Source organism: Bubalus bubalis, chromosome 16, assembly GCF_019923935.1.
Source record: "Bubalus bubalis isolate 160015118507 breed Murrah chromosome 16, NDDB_SH_1, whole genome shotgun sequence".
NCBI classification, from domain to species: Eukaryota; Metazoa; Chordata; class Mammalia; order Artiodactyla; family Bovidae; genus Bubalus; species Bubalus bubalis.
In genome coordinates this window covers 45,071,938-45,091,349 of record NC_059172.1, presented here as the reverse complement: position 1 = coordinate 45,091,349, position 19,412 = coordinate 45,071,938, and the positions used below count along the sequence as shown (strand labels likewise).

Below are 19,412 nucleotides of genomic sequence, written 5' to 3'. Positions count from 1 at the left end.
GCCTGGGTGGAATCAGAGCACCAGAAGAGTCATCAAAGCTTAGAGCAGAGTTCAAAGTAACCCGGGGAATCTTATTCCCACTGACAGTTCAGGTAGTTAGTACTGTTTTACAGAGCACCTGTTAAGTGCCAATGCTGTGCCGGGCACACGGGGTACGATATGAGCAGCATAAACAACGCCTGCCCTCTGGAGTCTGCAGAGAAGACGGAAGAGGAGGAATGAGGCCACCTTGTCCCGGGGGCCCTGGCCCTCAGGGAAAAACCCTCATCCGGGCTTCCCACTGACTGCAAAGCTACAGAACATACTGAACATGTAACAGAATGTTTACATTTTTAAAGGATTTTACTTTTATTTTGTAACGTATTTTTGAAGTCTTTTATTATTAAAATTGTCATAACTTTCCCCAACTGTGTTCTTCTTTCCATGACAGCAAGTGGAGATTTTAGACACTTACAAATGTTTACAGGATTTCGTCTCTCCTCCTGTACTAATGGCTAAAACATAATTATGAACTGCACTTGTTGACCAAATGGAGATATTCCCTGAGACAAGGAGACAGATTCCTAATATGGAGGTGTCCTTGGGCTGCGGCCCACTTATCCTGGTTTCCATCTCCTCCTGCCGACACAGAGGTGCCTTCATTAGTGGAGGAAAGAAAGAGGTCTTTGTGATGATGTCACTCCCAGACCACCCGACATAGACAATAAAACTGAATTTGAGAGAAGCCTGGTGAAATGAGAACTCAGAAGTCATCAAATACCAGACCTGCAAGGGGCCCAAAAGGTTACTTAGCCTAATCACTTACGTTAGAAATGAGCAAAGGGGAAGAGACTTGTCTAAGATTACACAGCCAGTTAGTGGTGGGCTGTTTTCACCAAGAAAAATAGGGGGAAATTCATTGCATAGAAATTGCAATATCACTATGTGTTAAATGCCATAGCAGGCAGGACAGGCCCAGGAGCACTCTCACCATAGTGTGACACGCACAGCCACAAGCGTGGCAATGCAGTGTGCCCCCGTACACAGACAAGGTAGTATGGAATCACAGAGAAAGAAGTATCTCACTCTTCCTATCGGATCTATAGCAGGCCTCCAGCAGGATGGGATATCTGAGTTGGGTCTCAATGATTGAATAGGAGTTTGCTGCATAGAGAAGGGAAGAAGGTCATTCCAGAAACATGGAACAGCATGTATAAAGGTGCAAACACGTGGAAGAACATGTGTTTGGGGGATGAAGAGCAGTTTCATATAGCTAAAACGGAGCCTTTCTGAAAAGGAAATGAAGAAGACTAAGACAAAGAGGGTAGACCACAAAGCACTGTGAAGGACTGAATGCCATGCTAAGGACTTTGTTGGGGAGATTTCATCTCTGTGCTTAAAAATAAAACAACATATCAGCAAAAGGATGATGCATGGATTGAACAAAAAAGGACCAGAGACAGGGAGACTAGTGGGCTGGCTACGGCAATACTTTAGGTGGAGACTAAAGATGCTCAAGTTTAACAAAATATGCAATCCCGAAGACGACAATGAGGTCTGAATTAAAACAGAAATATTTAGCTGGCAGAATCAGCAGGACTTCATGAGAGATGATTGGGTGTGGGGATGAAACAGAGCAGAGGCAGGCGAACTACTGCCATGGCCATATCCAGTCTCCATCTGATTCTGCACAGCCCCAGTACGACGAACGATTCTCACGTTTCATAAGTGACTGAAAAAGGACAAAAGAAGAATATTTTGTGACATAAGAAAATTATGTGAAATTCATAATTTATGAAATTATGAATTATTAAAAATATGAATATTATGAAATTAAGTGAAACTTCAATGTCCATAACTATATTTTTATTGAAACATACCACACTTGTTCATTTACCTATCATCTGTGGCCTCAAAGGCAGAGCTGAATAGAGGCCAGAGGGCCAGCAACATCTAAAATATTTACCATCTGCCTCTTAAAAAAAAAGATGCTGACCTCTCAAACAGGACGACTGCAACATTTCCACCTCAGCTGGTAGAATGCTGAAAGAGAAGCACCAGATCTGGGCCAGTGGGACACCCAATAATTCCATCATGGGCATGCAGAGTTTGAGCATCCCTGACACACCCAGGAGACAGGGGAAAGATGAATCTGGATACGGATGAAAGATCTGCATTGGAGATGTGGATTGGGAACCATCAATTGGCAGGTAGTTGCCAAAATCATGGGATTGGGTAAGAGAATCCATGGAGGGGAAAATAGAAAGAAAGGGCAAAGCAGGTCCCCCGGAAAATACTGCTGAGAGGGAAACAAATACTGAAAGCCTGAAAAGGAGTCCAAAAAATAAAGGCACAGGGAACAATTCATTGTGGATAAGATCAAGGGAGAGGAGAATTTTAAGGGAAAGAAAAAGTTGAATAATACGAATGCCACCAAGAGCCCAAGTAGAATGAGGACTGACAAGGAGGCAGTGGATTCTGGAGACATTAGTCAGTGAAGTGTTCAACTCAGTCGCTCAGTCGTGTCCAACTGTTTGCGACCCCGTGGACAGCAGCACAACAGGCTTCCCTGTCCATCACCAACTCCTGGAGCTTGCTCAAACTCATGTCTATCCAGTCGGTGATGCCATCCAACCATCTCATCCTCTGTCATCCCCCTCTCCTCCCGCCCTCAATCTTTCCCAGCATCAGGGTCTTTTCCATTGAGTCAGTTCTTTGCATCAGGTGGCCAAAGTATTGGAGTTTCAGCTTCAGCATCAGTCCTTCCAATTAATATTCAGGACTGATTCCTTTAGGATGGACCAGTTGGATCTCCTTGCAGTCCAAGGCAAGAGTTTTCTCCAACACCACAGTTCAAAAGCATCAATTCAGTGAAGTGTAAACCATGGAAATAAATTCTCCAATCAACTTCTAGGAGTCCACACCTTCCCAGTTTCCCTCCTATCATCCTGGCCACTCCTTTCCAGCCTCTCTCGCTGGTTCCTCTGCATTCCCCACCTTCTACATGTTGGAGAGTCCTTAGACCTCTTGTATGTCCTGTGCTCCTTTGATGATCCCATTCAGTCTCCGGGCTTTAAATACACCTACACAGAGTGTCTCCAGCCCAGATCCCTCTCCTGACTAGATTCCTAAAACCAGTTGTGAACTCAATATGGCCTCTGGGAAATCCAAGAGGCACCTCAAATTAAATGGATCCAACACAGAGCCCTGCCCTTTCTTTCCAAACCAGCTCTTCCTGTAGAACTCTCCAACTCAGCTAAGTCAGTTCCACCTTTCCAGTTGTTCAAACTCAAACCCTGGAGTCATTTTGATTCTACTCTCTCATCTTCCTTCCAGTGTTTCAATAAATCCTATCCACTGTATCTTCAAACTATATCCAGAACTGAATGATCACCCCTCCACTGCTACCACTCAGCACCAGACCACCATGTCTTAGCTGGATCATTGCAGTGGCCTCACAGACCATCTCCCTGCTGCAACCCTGCCCCCTTAGCCACTTATCACCATCAGACCCATCTTGTTAAAACAGAAGCATGATCATGCTATTCCTCAGCACAAAAATCTCTAAGACCTTCCCATGTCACTGAGTAAAGGCCTCCAGGACCCTACACAGCCTGTCCCCACCCTCACTCTAAGTACCCCTGAGACCTCACCACCTTCCACAATTGTCCTCAATACACCAGGCCCACTGCCATCTCAGGGTCTCGGCATCAGCCATTCCCTCACCTGCAGTGCTCTTCTCCAAGATACACATACGGCTCTCCCTCACTTCCTCAGGACTTTACCCGAGTAAACCCTTCTTGGTGAGGCTTTCTCTAGCCACCCTACTTAAAACTGCCAACCATCCCCCCTCCCTCACCCCACAACACTCCATCTCCCCTTTCCCTGCTTTATTTAGCTCTGCAGCACTAATCACCATTATAACATAACACACAAATTTTACCCACTCACTGTCTTGTTTGTGATCTGTCTTCCCTATTAGAAGGCAAGCTTGTGAGGGCAGGGATTTTTGTGTGTTCTTTCCCTGCCATACCCCAGTACCTAGCGCAATGCCTGGCACATGGTAGGCAACTCAATATATAATTGGTGAAAGAATGGGTATAGGGCACCGGGGAGTGACTAGGAGCTAAGAAAGGGGAAGCCGGTACAGATGGCTCTTCCAAGGCCTCTGCTGAGCAGCTTGAGAGGAAACCAGCATCGGGAGAGTGTCTACAAATGGCAAAGACTCGAGCACACTTGCAGATGTTAGGGGGATTAAGCAGCATGAAAAAGACTGGGGGTATGAGAGAAGGGGTATGGCTACACTGAGTCTGGGAAGAATGGAAATGAAGGGCCTCCTGAGCAAGGGAAGAAGGGATCTCCTTGGAAGGGACTAAGACAGGACGGAACAGGAAAGGACAGGTTTAGATATAGATGGTACTGGGAGGTAGGGGGTGTGAGAAAATTCCAAAAGTTCTGGCACTTAATTTTTTTCCTCAAGGGGCATTAGCTATTATTTATCATTATTTTCATAAGAGTGGTGTCAGAGGAGAAATTTGCAAGCACAGTACCTGTTTGTCTTACCAGAAAGGTGCAAGTTACATGGGAGCATGCAATGCAGAGAACTTCTTGTAATACTCTGGGAAAACGGCAAAGCAATGCTAACATATCTCCTTAACAAAAATTGTGGACGGTGTGTGTGTGTCTAGATCTGGCACTGAATTTTCTATCTCAAAGTCTGGGGAAGAGACTGAGTGACAAGGGTTTAAACAGGTCTGTTGGAAAATGAGGATGCAAGCTGATTAGGAGAGAAGGGTTGCTCAGCAATACTAAGACTTCCTCTCATGCTAGAAACCAAACATCTACTTCCCCAGTTACACTGGACAGCCTACGGGAGCCAAAATGGTACAGTTTGGGCATCAGACACAATATAAAAACTCTAAAGATAATAAATAAGTGGATAAAATAAAGGAATAACCATTGTTGCAGGATTAATTTAGGGCACCTTCAGCTGGCAGATACCACTCAGGATGGTGTTCTTGGAAAGAGCAAGCCTTGAAGACATATCTGGAGGAAGGAAGGTGAAAAGTGACCCTTTAGCAAGGAGAATCTAAGACCCTAAACAGAAGGTTCTTTACCACATTAGTTTTAAAATCGCAACTAATTTGTTCCTGTGTTTCCTGTAGGGACTCTGACTGAAACTGAAAAGACAGGAAACCAGAGGGCCATGAAGTTTATCTGCAAGAACCAGCTACAGGAAAAGAGGATGTTTGGAAGGGTCAAGGGACTCCACAAAGCAGGTCCACTTGGAGAAAGTGAAGAGCCACCATCCCACTCCTCCTGGCTGCATGAACAGAACAGTAGCAGATACAGAGAAACCAACTTTGGGCTCAATATAAAGTAAACTTTTCTACAGAGTTGGCAAAGTGGGGTGAGCACTTCTGATAGGTCATGAGCTTCAGTAACTCGGAGTTGCCCAGTCTCAAGCTGGAGAGCCCATATTGAGAACACCATAGCAAAGTTACAGGGATAGCCTAGAAAAACACTCCCCAAGCCACATGTATTGCACAATATATGTGGCTCACTGGTAAAGAATCAGCCTGGCAAGGCAGAAGACACAGGTTCGATCCCTGGGTCAGGAAGATCCCCTGGAGAAGGAAATGGCAACCCACTCCAGTATTCTTGCTTGGGAAATCCCATGGACAGAGGAGCCTGGCAGGTTATAGTTCATGGGGTCACAAAGTCAGATACAACTTAGCAACCATACAACAACAAAAGCACACTATTCCACAGTGGTTTACCAAAGTAACCACACTCGGGGGAAACATTTTTAGGGATGTGTTTTGCTGCTTCTCAATTCAATACAGATAATCAGAAGTCTAGTTCTCTGTGTCATGTTTGATAATTCTCAACACTGAGTTTTCATAAGTTAAGTCAGGAACATGAAACTTATTTTACATATCACCATCACTAACTTAAAAAGGTTTATTCCCAAACCACTAAGGAGTCTGAAAAAAAAATTTTTTTTTTAACTAAGCAACTTCTACCTACACACCAATCACTAGGCCTTTTCCCAAACTGTCACTTCATTGCTCAAAACAACAATCAAGATGCTACATATAACAACTATTGGAGAGGATGTGAAGAAAAGGGAACCCTCACACACTGCTGGTGGCAATGTAAACTGCTGCGGCCACTTTAGAAAACAGCATGGGAGTGGTGAAGATGCTAAGTCAGGACTGACTCTTGACGCTATGGACTGTAGCCCAGCAGGGCTTCTTTGTCCATGGGATTTCCCAGGCAAGAATAATGGAGTGGGTAGCCATTTCCTCCTCCAGGGGATCTTCCCTACACTGCATCTCCTGCATTGGAAGGCGGATTCTTTACCACTGAACCACCTGGAAAGTCCCAGAGAGGGAAGGAGGAAGGACAAATAAGAGGTATGGGATTAACAGATACAAACAATTACATATAGACAAGCAACAAAGATATATTGCATAGCACAGGGAAATATACCTACTATCTTGAAGTAACCTATAACGGAATATAATCTGCAGAAATACTTAATCACTATCCTGTACACCTGAAACTAACACATACTTCAATTAAGAAAAAAAAAACAGGATGTAAAATCTGCCCACGAGACAAAATATTTTACATGTAAACTGTCCTGGAAAAAAAGTAAGTTCTCCTCAATTCACCCTGATGGGAAAAAGGAAATGGTTTTTGCAAGAGGCCTTAACTAGAGTTCACAGAAGGGTCAGAGCCCAGGATGCTACAGTGTGCGTGTGTCTAATCGAGGTTTTCTCCTAGGGTGCGAGTTTATCATTTTTCACAAGGTGGGACCACTGAAGACTGCCACCGCTCCAATCATTCATTCAACAAACATTTGGTGTTGATCTACGCATTTACAGAGCCCGGCTTGGCCCTGGGGATAGACAAGAGCTCCAGGAGGCCAAGGCTGCAACCGCATACTAGGAAAAGATCTGATTTCAAAGACCAATGAAGGCAAAAAGTCAGAGTGACGGCGCCCAGAAAAGTTTCAGCAGAAACTTGGTAACTGCCAGCCTTCGGCGCGGAGAAGGCGGGGACTTCGGGCCTAGGGGAGGCCGTCGCCTCCGAGCAGGAGGGCCCGGCCGCCTCCTCGGCCCCTGGCCCAGCGCGGGCGCTTTCTGATCCCAGGCCCGGGCCGCCCCACCCGACCGCCTCGGGGCCCGGGAGGGCAAGCGCCCAGGCGACAGCGAGCCTGGCAGCGGCGAGGACTGGCCCCGCGAGACGTTCCCGGGCAGCGCGCGCCCGCGCCACCGCGCGCCCCCCTCCCCGGCGCCGGGCACCCGCGGCGCGCTCCCGCCCAACCCCCTGAGCTCCGGCCCCTAGATTCCCGGCCCTGCCCGGGCCGCACTCACCCTCCTTGGCTTTCTTCCTCCGGGCCAGAGTCCCTCCGAGTTTCCCCAAGAAGGAGTCATCTTTCTTTCGGGACGGGGGCGACTTGGGAGTGGGGGACTTGGGGACAGACGGCGACTTCTGCGGGGAGGTGGCCATGGCGGCAGAGCGGGCAGCCGCGGGCCGGTCGGGACGCGGAGCTGGCGCTGGGCGGACGCGGCGGGCGCGGCGGGACTGAGGCTGCGGCTTTCCAAACGGAAGCGGAATTATTCCAAGCATTCGAGGCAGCTCACGCTCGCCTTTCCCTTCCCTCTCTCCCTCCCTCGCGCCGCCCTCCGCCCTGCAAGGAGCTGAGCGCTCGGGGCCCGCGCCCGCTGCTGCTGGGAGCAGGGAGGATGCCCCAAACCTGCGCCTGGCAGGACGTGGGGTCTCATCTCTTTCGCTGTGTGTGAGCCTCTGGCCTGGGAGCCTTGGAGCCTGGAGGCCGCTCTTCCCCGGCTCTGCAATCGGCACACGTCCTCGCTCCAGCCCCGAGTTCAGTGATTGCTGAACCGACCCCACCTGCTACTCTGCCTCCCACTGATTTGGCCCGGCTGCTTGGTGAGGAGCTCGCTTTTCACCTGCTGCATTTCTAAGTGTAGTTATTGGGCCCATCTCTGTGCCCCCGAAAAAGAATGAGCTTGCTCCGGAAAGAAAGTGAACCGAAATGTATTCGGGCCCTACCCGAACAGCACATCCAACTGTGCTGCTCTTATCATAGCTATCAACCTCCTCTTCAACCCCATTCTAGAGTGAGAAGTTTGAAGTTCATGAGCACTCGTTAACACCTAGAGGCATCCGTGTTTCTAGCAGCTCAATGGCTTGTACAAAGGAGGATCTCAAATGTAGGTGGAAACATGAATTGGAAGATGTGGTCATCAGCTCCTGTGGGGGCTCCAACCCGCCCCTCCCCCCAAACTTATGTTGCCTAATTAAAAGCAACGGTGACAACCACACTCATTTGGGCTAACGGGGTGGGGGGTGGGGCACAAATGTCCGCATTTCAAAGACTCTTGCTGGAAATGATTAAAGGCACGTTTTATAGTGCTTGGCCAAGTTGAGGTTCTCACTTGGACTCCCCTGCCTGAATCTGACACACATACACACCCCTCTCCTCCCCCCCAAATAGACACCCACCCACCCAAACTGTTTTCTCCAAGTAGCTACAGCTGATTGATACTGAGTGATCACATGATTCAAAGGGCCCTAATGCTTGACTGGAGAACAGCCAATCAGATAGTCGCCATCAAGAACCTGATCTAAGCTAAACACTGTTGTCAGAAGTCCAGCACTTAGTGATGATCATGCAGACTCCAGATTGGGGGCATCCATTTTTAGCCACAGGGAAGCTGATGCCTGGACTTCCCAGGTGGCACTAGTGGTAAAGAACCCGCCTGCCAATGCTGGAGACATGAGAGAGGCAGGTTCAAACTCGGGGTTGGGAAAATCCTCTGGAGGAGGACATGGCAACCCACTCAAGTGTTCTTGCGTGGAGAATCCCATGGACAAAGGAGCCTGGCGGGCCACAATCTGTGGGGTCATAATGAGTCGGACACGACTGAAGTGACTTAGCTCTCACTCATACTGATGAGTAGAGAAGCAAAACAATGGAACAAATAAGTGTGTTGGAGAAACCTTGTGGTCCGAATAATGAAGAACCTTGGGAGTAGCTGCCTGGACTTAGAACCTCTTTCAAGGGCCCACCTGTAGTTCTCAGGAGGAACACTTCTGCTTCCTTCCTAGGACATGCTCCTAAAGCCTTGTAATAACCCATCTGCCTGTGCTTGAGCCGATTAACAATTCCTGAGAACATAAATTTAACAAGGTGGTCAGCAGATTCTCAGTGTTCTTCTTGTCTTTGCTTAAGAGTCATAATTTTACCTGTTTTGAAAATTATATTTTATCTGTTTCCTCTTATCTAGTAGATACTGCTAGATGACCGATCTTCTTCAGAGCCCACCATAGGAAGTGACTGCAGCCTGATGGCTGCTAGAAGACAGGTATTCTTTCCTTCCCGAGTTCCCTCAAGGCTCACCCTCTCACCGTCCATGTGGCTGCAGCTGCTGGTGACTGTGACATCCTTGTTTAATGATATGGCAGAAAATATTCCATTTCTCAACATCTCCAAATGCTCCATGGTGGTCTAGTGGTAAGGATTTGGCAATCTCAACATCGCCAAAATCTGCTCTCTGTCCTTGAAACTCTTATCAAGGAATCATGAGACACACAGCTCAACAGCTGTGATATCTTGGGCAAGTTTACTTCCATTTCGGAGTCTCTTACTTCATCTACAGAATGATGTGGTAGAAGAGCATAATGGTTCCCAAATCTGATTGTGCTCTAGAAATTCTGATTCGGTACATCTGAAGTGAAACCAGGAATAGGGTTTGTTTTTTTTAAAATAGGGATTAATTACATCAGGGGATTTTGATGCAGTTGATTCAGGTACTGATGTTTGGGCATCTAGAATCACTTTCAACTCAAAAGTTCTATGGTTCTCTATTCTTCACCAACTGTTAATCTCTGCATGCAGGGCTTAAGTTCTAAATACAACATGCTCAGATTTGTACATGGAGATCTCTTAACTGCTCATGCATGCTTTTGTATATACAATCCTCTTTGGTAATTTTTATGCATACTGAGGTTTGGAAATGACTGAGCAAGACTAAATGGAGAAACAAAGGAAAGTTTTGATTGTTGGATGCTTGCTCCCAGGAAATACCAGCAAAATAAGCTATAAAGCAAAACTGAGTTCATTGTATGCTATGGTAAGGAGAGTCCCACCTTGGTAGAGTCTTAGTAGCATCTCGGACTGAGGAAGAGCAGAGTAGGAATATTTATAAGTTTTGAAATCTGGTTTAAGTCAGATCATTCAATGAGGGTTCAGTTCAGTTCAGTTCAGTCGCTCAGTCATGTCCAACTCTTTGCGACCCCATGAATCACAGCACGCCAGGCCTCCCTATCCATCACCAACTCCTGGAGTCCACTCAGACTCATGTCCATCGAGTCAGTGATGCCATCCAGCCATCTCATCCTCTGTCGTCCCCTTCTCATCCTGCCCCCAATCCCTCCCAACATCAGACTCTTTTCCAATGAGTCAACACTTCGCATGAGGTGGCCAAAGTATTGGAGTTTCAGCTTCAGCATCAGTCCTTCCAATGAACACCCAGGACTGATCTCCTTTAGAATGGACTGGTTGGATCTCCTTGCAGTCCAAAGGACTCTCAAGAGTCTTCTCCAACACCACAGTTCAAAGGCATCAATTCTTCGGCACTCAGCTTTCTTCACAGTTCAACTCTCACATCCATACATGACCACTGGAAAAACCATAGCCTTGACTAGACGGACCTTTGTTGGCAAAGTAATGTCTCTGCTTTTTAATATGCTATCTAGGTTGGTCATAACTTTCCTTCCAAGGAGTAAGCATCTTTTAATTTCATGACTGTAGTCACCCTCTGCAGTGATTTTGGAGCCCAGAAAAATAAAGTCTGACACTGTTTCCACTGTTTCCCCATCTATTTCTCATGAAGTGATGGGACCAGATGCCATGATCTTCGTTTTCTGAATATTGAGCTTTAAGCCAACTTTTTCACTCTCCTCTTGCACTTTCATCAAGAGGCTTTTTAGTTCCTCTTCACTTTCTGCCATAAGGGTGGTGTCATCTGCATATCTGAGGTTATTGATATTTCTCCCAGCAATCTTGATTCCAGCTTGTGCTTCTTCCAGCCCAGCATTTCTCATGATGTACTCTGCATATAAGTTAAATAAGCAGGGTGACAATATACAGCCTTGACGTACTCCTTTTCCTATTTGGAACCAGTCTGTTGTTGCATGTCCAGTTCCAACTGTTGCTTCCTGACGTAGTATTTGGTTAATTTTGACTAAGGATTGTGGTAGACTAGTTTAGGATTGGTGGACGCGAGGTAAGACTTTCAAAGTGTCTCGGAGAGTAAATAGTCTTTAATGCTATCTATTGAAAAGTTTAAGGGTTTTATGTTCATTTCAATGAGATTGTGGATGAAGTCCTTAAAAGATGAAGTTATTTGTACCTTTTATCTTTCTGTGCAAGAATTTTTTGGAATAGTTTATGTTGATAAAGGCAAGGACTGATAAAGTCCTGTTAAAATGTGACAGTAACCTATACGGGTGTGAATGGCCTCCAAGGTCTCAAAATCACGCAGCTGTTTTTTTATTCAAATTTTCTGCCTCTTAGATAATTCTCAATCTCTCTTGAAAGCCCAGGTTGAATGGATGGTGAATTATTTATAAATCAATGTTATTCAAAGTGTAGTCTGAAGACCAGTATTGTCTGCAAACTGCTATTAGTCCTGATCCTAAAGATAGGAACTGAGAGTGTTTAGAAACTTCTATACAATTTAACAGTGCAGTTTTACATTTATTCCTTTTTATTGTATGTTATAAAAATATTGATCTGCAATGGATTGAACCTTCACTGTGGATTGTTTGAAAAACACTATTCTAAATTATTGTGGTTTTCTTATAGATTTCATATACTCTGTTGATATTATAGTCCTTATGGATATAAATTGTTCTGGCAATTCATATGCCAGAATTTGATATCATATCCTTATGGTATGAATTTGTTCAAAATTAAATCAGTAATATATTGGAAGGCAGCTTTCATGGTGCCTGGCACTGAAGTAGGCTGAATTTAAATCTAGCTTAATCAGGGACATACACCACAGGCTGTTGTTTGATTAATAAGATGCAAAGAAGGACCTGCACCAGCTCACTCCAGTCTCATTGGCTTTTACAGTTATGGCTGCACTGACCAGCTGGCTGCCTCTCTCATGTTGGCCATTGGTTTCATCTTATCCAGTGGTTAGATGATGAGGACGGCTCATAAGTTATATGTGTGTTGCCATTGGTTTCATCTTATCCAGTGGTTAGATGATGAGGACAGCTCATAAGTTATATGTGTGTTGCTGTGAGACTACTAACTCTCTAGTCAGTCTTTCTTCAAAATCTAGATCTAAGCCAACTGCCCTGGGAGAAAAGAACCCACATTCAAGTCCTGGCTCAGTGGCTAGATGACCTTGGACAAATATCTACCCTTTCTGTACGTTCATTTCCATAATCAATAAAGTCAAGTCAAGATAGTTCCTACTCACTGGACACCCCACTTACTTTATCATCAATAGTTTCAATCTGGATTATGCCCAACAAAATGAGCACATTTGTTTACCTGGATACATGTTCTAGAAAATTTATAGCAGCACCATTTAAACACCTATTAACAGTTGAATTGATAAATTGGAATAGTCAGATAATGGAATGTTATACAAGAATGAGAATGAACAGTTTGTAACTATAAGCATCAGTAGGAATGTCCTTTACAATATAATGTTGAGTGAAAAAATTGAGACATAAAGGAGCATATGCTGTATCATTCTATTCATATGAAGTTCATAAATAGCAAAACTAGTCTCTGGTGTTAGAGTCAGGTTAATGATTAGGCTTGGGAGCAATAGTGTCTATATCAGGGCAGGGGGGAAGACGTTAATATGAGAGAGGCTACTGGAACTGGTGATGCTGTTTCTTGATCTGGATACTGGTTACATGGGTGTATTTACTTTAAAAATCCATAGAGCATTTACTTAATAATTTGAGCAATTTTCTTTATGTACATTTTACTTCAATAACAATTTACACACATCATAAAAATGGGTGATTTTAAAAAATGAAGCCATGGGATTGCATGCTCTGGAAGCTCCCCTTTATCTCTATGGTCTCCTTCTCCAACTCCGACGTTTGATTTAGCTGTTAGTTGAGTTGTTCTGATCATCTAACCCTTGGGAAAGATGAAACTGATGACTAATGGCCCGTGTTACTCAAAAATCCATTCCAAGAAGGCCAATTTTGCCCCCAGACCTTCCCAGAGAGGACCATTTTTCTAGCTAAGCACATGCAGCTCTCAGCCACCCAGCCTTGTTCCTATCCTAGTCCCCTCATCTTTCCTCAACAGTTCCAACAGGTAGGGCTTTGTGATTTACAAGGCAAAACCATGTCATGGTGAAGATCCGGGGTTCAAATCACCACTTATCAGCCAAATATCTTTATAATTTAATCATTCTGTGCCTATTTTCTCATCAAAATGAGTACTTTCCTCAAGAGGTTGCTGGGATAACCAACAGAGTTAGTGTAAATAAATTACTCAGCTCAGTGCCTAGCAGATAACAAACCTTAGTTCAATAACTATTTGTTATTAGTATCTCATTTGAGACTCATAAGTGATATTATTATTACCTCCATTATACAGATGAATAACTTGAAATTTGGAGTTTAAACAACTTGCTTCAGATCACATCACAAATAACCGAGAGAATGATAGACCTTAGAATCTGTTCTGTCAACGAGATATAGAATCTAGTTTTCAGCTAGGATTATTGTCCTTCAGAATAAAGACTATATTTCCCAGCAAGGTACTGTCAGATGACTAAATGTTGATCAATGAGATGTAAGCAAAATTGTTATGCAGCAGCTTCTAAGAATCTTCCCAACAAATATGTGGGAGTTGGATGTTCAGCTTCTCAGACAACCAGACAACTATGTGATACAGGCCAAGCCTCCCACTGAGAACAGCTGGAAAAGCTAGACAAAATGTAAAATAAGTCTACTTGAGAGCACTGGAAAGCTAACAGAATTTACAAGGCCGAGATCTAGAAGAAGGATGAACCCCAGAGAGGTGAGCCTGTCACTTGGGACTACTTTCCGCTGAGAGGCACCTGCCAATTTCAGAGGTAGCAGCTGAGAAGCCAAGAGGTTGAGCAGGGCAGTTACCAACCTAACCTACCTACCAACCTAACAAGGATAGGTAGACAATGGCTCAGACAGTAAAGAATCCACCTGCAATGCAGGAAACCCGGGTTCAGTCCCTGGGTCAGGAAGATCCCCTGGAGAAGTGAATAGCTACCTACTTCAGTAGGTAGCTGCCTGGAGAATCTCATGGACAGAGGAGCCTGACAAGTGACAAGTCCATGGGATTGCAAAGAGTCAGACACCACTGAGTGACTAATACTTTCACTTTTTTTTCAGACAAAAGTTCAGGCAGCACCTGAAGGCAGGGACTTCCCTGAAGGTCCAGTGGTTAAGAATCTGCCTGCTAATACAGGGGACATGGGTTCAATCCCTGGTCCTGAAAGACCCCACATGCCGCAGGGCAGTTAAGCCTGAGAGCCACAACTGCAGAAGCCCGAGTGCCCTAGAGCCTGTGCTCCACAACAGGAGAAGCCAGCACAATAAGTCCATGCACCCCAGCAACTGGGATCCAGCACAGCCAAAAAAAAAATTTCAGGCAGCACCAAACTGGGACCCCCAGTAAGTCCCCCTTGCTTGATTTGGGACTCCAAAATACCCCACTCTAGTAGACAAATTGAAAATAGGGGAACTTTCAGTAAAAAAAACACAACTGAGAAAAATTATTAATAAATAGCAGATCCAAACAGAAGTAAATACTAAAGTGTATGGCAGGAAGAAAGTTTTTCCAGATGGAAGAAGAACAAATAAAAGGGTAAATATATGGGTGTATCTAAAAGAATACTGACTACATAAAATGAAAATAATGGTGTCTTACAGAGTTCACAAATATATAAATCAAATTAAAATGCACCAAAGCAAAAGCTTTTAAATTGGGAAGTGAGTAAATGAAGTTAAGTTCTAAGATCCAGGCATTGTCTGGGAAGAAGTAAAAGTAACGATTTATCCTGGACTTTGATAAATTAAGGAATCACGTGGTAACCTCTAGGGTAACCATTAAAAGAATAGTAAAAGAGTAACTACTAAGATAATGGACAGAAAATTGAAGTCTGCGTGTTCCATTCAGACGGATTTCATAAACTGTGTTTGTATCTGTCATCTGTCTTTTGCATTCTGTTTTATTTTGCTACTTTCCTTTTTTGTTGTTATTGTTGTATAGGTTTAAAACCCAGGATAGAGGTAAACTAAACATTTCAAATCAAGTTAAGGTACAATTCAAGCTGGAAGAGGCTTTCACTGGGGAAATCTTCACATTCCCCAACTGTAAATACTATCTGTTATAGGTTGAATTGTATCCCCTAAAAAAAAAAATTCACGTCCTAACACCTAGAACCTTAGAATGTGATGTTGGGAATGAAGTCATTGCAGATGTAATTAGCAATGTTAAAATAGCACATTGGGTCATACTGGATGGGCATCTAATCCAGTGAGACCAGTGTTGTTAAGAGAAGGATGAGGACTTCCCTGGTGGTACCATGAATAAGAATCTGCCTGGCCAATGCAGAGGACACAGGTTTGATCCCTAGCCCAGGAAGATTCCACGTGCCGCAGAGCAACCAAAGCCCCTGTACCACAACTACTGAGCCCATGCTCTAGAGACCACAAGCTGCGACTACCGAAGCCTGTGCACCTAGAGCTTGTGCTCTGCAACGAGAAGCCACCACGGTGAGAAGCCCGTGCATTGCACGGAAGAGCAGCCGCCACTCACTGCAATTAGAGAAAGCCCATGCACAGCAACAGAGACCTAGCCAACCAAAAATAAATAAATTATTAAAAGAGAGAGAGACAGAAGGATGAAATCTAGACCCAGACAAGCACAGAGGAAAGACACTGTGAAGACAGATGGGAGAAACAAGTTCACCAGAGTGTCATCATCACAGCCAAGGAACGCCTGGGGCTACCAGAAGCTGAGCGAGGCCAGCAAACACCCTCCTCTAGGGGCCTGAGAGGAAGCATTGCCGGGAAGACACCTTCATTTTGGACTTCGGGCCTCCAGAACAGTAAGAGAATAAGTTTCTCTTGTTTTAAGTCCCCTAGGTGTGGCACTTTGTTACGGCAGCCCTGGGGAAACTGATACACTATCTAAGGGACTAAATGGGAGGCCCCAGGAGGTCATGAAGAGGGTTTTACAAAGGGTCTGGCTACCAATCAGTCACTGGAGGTTTGACCACATCAAAGCAGCAGGATCAGGGGATGTGGAGAAAAGCTAGGTACAGCCTCCTGAGACTTCTTTAACCACTGAAAGCAGAGCATGCTCTCAGGATGAAAAGAACATGTGAGAAAATGGCATGGCGCCTGCGCTCAGAGTCTTAAGTGAGATTTCTCATTGCATGTCCCCCTCAGGAGCTCCAGGGTGTTAGCAGTGGCCTTTGAAGACCAGGCTGCCAGTGGCCGTGTCCTTCAGGGTCCCTACTTGCTGAGAGCAAGGGTGGGCGAGTGCTTCTCTAGGTGAGCTAGGAAGGTATGAGGCTGGGGGAGGTTGGCAGACCTCAGTCTTGGTTTGTGACATCATGGACTGAGGGTGGGGATGTTTTTGAGGATCCCATGGATGATTCCATTCAAATGGTCTCTGATCCAGCCATGGGGGAATGTGTCCCAAGTTCTTGAAGACAGGTGACTTGCTTACCTATCCTTTAGATGCCTAGAAATAAACTGTAAACATTAGCAGGGGGATTTCCTCCCTGAGCATGGTAGCTGAGTGTCAACTGCATGTAGAAGTGAAACTTTAAAATCAGTGGCTCTTACTGGAGTCATTTGGCAGAGGAATAGAGAACCCTCCAGAGAATCAGTAGCAGGGGTAACGTTTTAAGGATAGAAAGACACGGTTGTCAGCTGCTTTAGACTCAGCCAGGCAAGAATGCCTGGGGTTCTGGTGCTTCTTTTGGTGTGGTCTGTGTCACAGGCCACTGAGATTATCCCCAGGGTCTCCCCTCTTCCCTCCCAGGGCAGATGATCAGGGGAACAAGATCTTCTCTAAATTCTAATCCATTCTAATCCAGTTTCCTCCCACACCCACCTCCAGATTTGTGTGGCCTAGCAGAGCAAGAGTCTCTGCCTCTGTCTTTTCTGGGGAAGATATTTTGCTGTTCATACTTAAATGTTTCCTTTTAGGGAGAAGGGTTAGAAGTATTACATCTAAGGGTGAGATGCAATCAAATCACCAGGGCCAGACAGTGTCTTAAGAGTGGATTTAAAGAATCAGCCAAAAAAATCTGCAAGAGGCTGGGCAGGAGTCAGCAGGGACCAGCTCAGAGAGAGAGAGAGAGTCCCAAAAGGGAGGTGACGACACTCTGAGAGTGCATTTCTTAGACTTGTTTACTGCTTACATCTCTTGTGGGAACTGTCCATTCTTACCCGTTCTGCCAACATCTGAGGGGTCATTTTCTGTTTCTGCTGTGGGATTGAAACAGTTTGAGATTCACCACAGTCATTCCAGTTACAAAGTTATTTGTTAGCCATTTCCATTTTAAAATTGGAGCCTATGTAGAGCAGACTCACTCTTGTAAGGAAGCTGCAAGGCAGAGAGGAGGAGAGGGAGGCAGGGAGAGAGGATTAGCCCCACTTCACAGATGAAGATGCTGAGGCACAACTGAGTAGTTCAGGATCATCCAGCGAACAGTAGAAGAGCTTGAATTTTAGCCCTAATTAGGGATTCATGCTCAGCTTACTGTTTAGAATGATTATACCTGTTGATTTTTTTTTTTTTTTTGAGCTATTGATTTGTTTTCAAATCACACACTTGTGGTTTGGGGACTACCCCACACACATGCACATATATTTCCTCTGAATTCTTAGGGAGCCAGTTTCTGTTATTCTGTGCATGGGCAGGGAACTGAATTCTCATGCCACCAGTGTCCTATGGGCAGCTGCGCCAACATCAGGTGGTTTGTTTCAGGGTCACATAGGCCCTTGAGGACTGTTTCCCAGTGACCCCATCTTGCTCCCCACTATCCCTGCGCCTCCTCTCACCTCTGCACGCTCTTCCTAAGGACCTGAAGAAGCCACATTAATCCCCAACACTCTCCCTGAACTTCCACTCCCATCCCCTTGGCCTGTGCTCTTGGCTCCCTACCCTGGGACTAGAGATTGAGTTGCATGGTACCCTGCTTCTCAATTTAGTGCAAAAAGTCCCCTGGGGTGGGTCCATGGCAGTGCGTCTGCAGTACTTGATTCCCCAGGATAAGCAAGATGCTGGTTCCCAGAGAATCATGGTCATTGTAAGATTGTTGTGAGGGGTGGTGGAGTTTAGGTAATTTAAGTGTTTAAATGATTGTTTTTGAGTTTGAGTATATCAGTCCTGGGTGTTCTTTGGAAGGAATAATGCTAAAGCTGAAACTCCAGTACTTTGGCCACCTCATGCGAAGAGTTGACTCATTGGAAAAGACTGATGCTGGGAGGGATTGGGGGCAGGAGGAGAAGGGGACAACAGAGGATGAGATGGCCAGATGGCATTACGGACTTGATGGACGTGAGTCTGAGTGACCTCCAGGAGTTGGTGATGGACAGGGAGGCCTGGCATGCTGCAATTCATGGGGTCGCAAGGAGTCGGACATGACTGAGCGACTGATCTGATCTGATATGTAGACGTAGTATAGAAAGAAATGAAATGCTTCAAAAGGGCAGCTTGGTCTTCTAGTGCCAGATTTCCCCTGAACAGGGCTGGGCACTGCTGTGTTGGGAGAGCGTGGCAGTGAGAACCAATCAAGGAAAGAAACAGGCAAGCACAAGGCACAGGTCTGGGTGGGGACACAGGGAGGTCACACAGCTGGGCGGTGAAGGGCTGGGCTCTAGAGGCCGGTGTCTGGGTTCACCTGTTTCCCTACTTTGTACCTGGGCTACCAGGTAAGCTCCTGACTTCAGTGTCTCCATCTTATCATCTCAGAATGGAGCAATGTTTATCTTAAGTATTTTGCTTTCAGGATTAAAGGGAGTAATGCCCCTACAGAGCTTATTGCAGGTGAATTCTCAGGATCCATTACCATTATCAGGGTCAGAGGGCTCCTGAGGGGAACTGGGACAGCATAGGTCCAGCTGTTTTTGTCTCTAGAAATGAGCTGGGAGAGGGAGTGAACATGAAATTACCAAGTGTGCCCAGAAGGCCCAGGGGTGGTGAGCTGCAGCGACGGGGTCAGCTCCAGGCTGAGAGTTGGTGGCTCTATGGGCCTGGATGAGCCCCTGCACGGGTGAAGGAAAACTTGCAGATGTCCTGGAAGGTGGCTAGCCTTACCCTTGGCAAGTTAGCACTTGTGGAGCAG

At 45.5% G+C, this 19,412-nt stretch overlaps 1 protein-coding gene across 1 annotated transcript in view; it reads right to left on the bottom strand.

Annotated features, from left to right (window-relative positions):
* Positions 1-7,808, bottom strand: part of PARVA (parvin alpha) — a 180,572-nt gene extending 172,764 nt beyond the window's left edge. Inside the window, exon 1 of the mRNA XM_006055220.4 lies at positions 7,365-7,808. Within this exon, the coding sequence (XP_006055282.3) occupies positions 7,365-7,620 (256 nt within the window). The 5' untranslated portion in view covers positions 7,621-7,808. The remainder of the gene's footprint in view (positions 1-7,364) is intronic.
* Between the last annotated feature and the right edge of the window lie 11,604 nt (positions 7,809-19,412).